Here is a 1,173-nt window from a genome sequence, read left to right as displayed (position 1 = left end):
CCCCCCCCCCCCAACACACACTCACACACACACACACACACACACTCCATAAGCTGGAGGAAAAGCACACCTGGTGCCTGCAGGAGGGAAAGAAGGTGGGCTGCCTTGGGGAATAAAATCAAGCAGGAAATAAAATGGGACAGGTCGGAGACTCTGGAGGGCCCGAGGGTGCCAGAGAGGGGATGGCCCCTGTGGGCCAATGGTTCTTGGCCCTGTCTGGGTCCACTCCCCCTCCATGGAGATTCAGGGAAAGCTCTGGACCTTCTCTCCAGAAAAACGCACAATGTGCATTAAAACAACCACAGAGCTGGGGGCATCAACCCAGGGGTCCTTGGGAGAGATGCTGGCTTGGGTGCAGATTGCTGACGAGTTCTCCACTCGCGGGGAGCAGGGGACATGGGTGGTTTGAAAGTCGGGGCTTAGCAACTTTACTGGACCGAGGAAAGTGAGGCCCCTCGAGGCAGAGCCAGGGCAACCTCCAACACTCTCATCCACAAAATGGGAGCTCAAAGGGCTGGGGGGAGGGAGAGCATGGGGGGCTCTAGTGCCAGGAAAGCAGCCACTCTCTCCCCTCCCAGGGACAAAAGGAGGACTCCTGTCAAGGAAAGCGTTCTGGGGTGGCCTCCCACCCTGCCTACCTTGGCTGGGCCTCAGCAAGGGAGCCTCCATCGGCACACGGGCTGGTGCCAGGCCAGCAAGGGTCCAGCCCGCTCCCCGCAGGAGACAGCTGGAAAGACAGAGCATACACACATGTGAACGGCCCAGCTGGGTGAGCCCTGCATAGGGAAGGAAAAGTCAGGCAGGGGAGGTCTGGCTTCTCCTCTGCCACGCCAGGAACACCGAGGCTGGACTCCTGCAGAGGAAAAGTGGTGTGGGGGACAGATGCCACGATAGCCAGACCTACGGGCCACCAGCCCAGGCTGCTCTCACCCTCCCTCTTTGGAAAGAAAGCAGAAGGGCAATACTGGGACTGACCCTGGAGTCCCGTCCCGGGCCTGCGCCTTTCGACAGGCTGATTTGTACTGGTGGGTGGCTCCATCCACACGTTCTCTGTCCCTGACAACTGAGGAGTGGTGCTGTCTCCAGCTTGTCCTGCAGTATCTAGAAGGGTACAGAGAAGACCCTGAGTGGTGGCGACTGTGGTGAGGTGGGCATCTGGCATGGAGGGAAAGA

The 1,173-nt window shown here is 59.5% G+C and overlaps 1 protein-coding gene across 1 annotated transcript in view; it reads right to left on the bottom strand.

The window, feature by feature from the left end:
• BRME1 (break repair meiotic recombinase recruitment factor 1) overlaps window positions 1-1,173 on the bottom strand; it is a 21,827-nt gene that overhangs the window by 4,299 nt on the left and 16,355 nt on the right. Inside the window, exon 7 of the mRNA XM_007469117.1 lies at window positions 639-727. Within this exon, the coding sequence (XP_007469179.1) occupies window positions 639-727 (89 nt within the window). The remainder of the gene's footprint in view (window positions 1-638; window positions 728-1,173) is intronic.

Source organism: Lipotes vexillifer, unplaced genomic scaffold, assembly GCF_000442215.2.
Source record: "Lipotes vexillifer unplaced genomic scaffold, Lipotes_vexillifer_v1.1 scaffold1699, whole genome shotgun sequence".
Classification (NCBI taxonomy): domain Eukaryota; kingdom Metazoa; phylum Chordata; class Mammalia; order Artiodactyla; family Lipotidae; genus Lipotes; species Lipotes vexillifer.
This window is presented reverse-complemented; position numbering and strand designations above follow the sequence as displayed.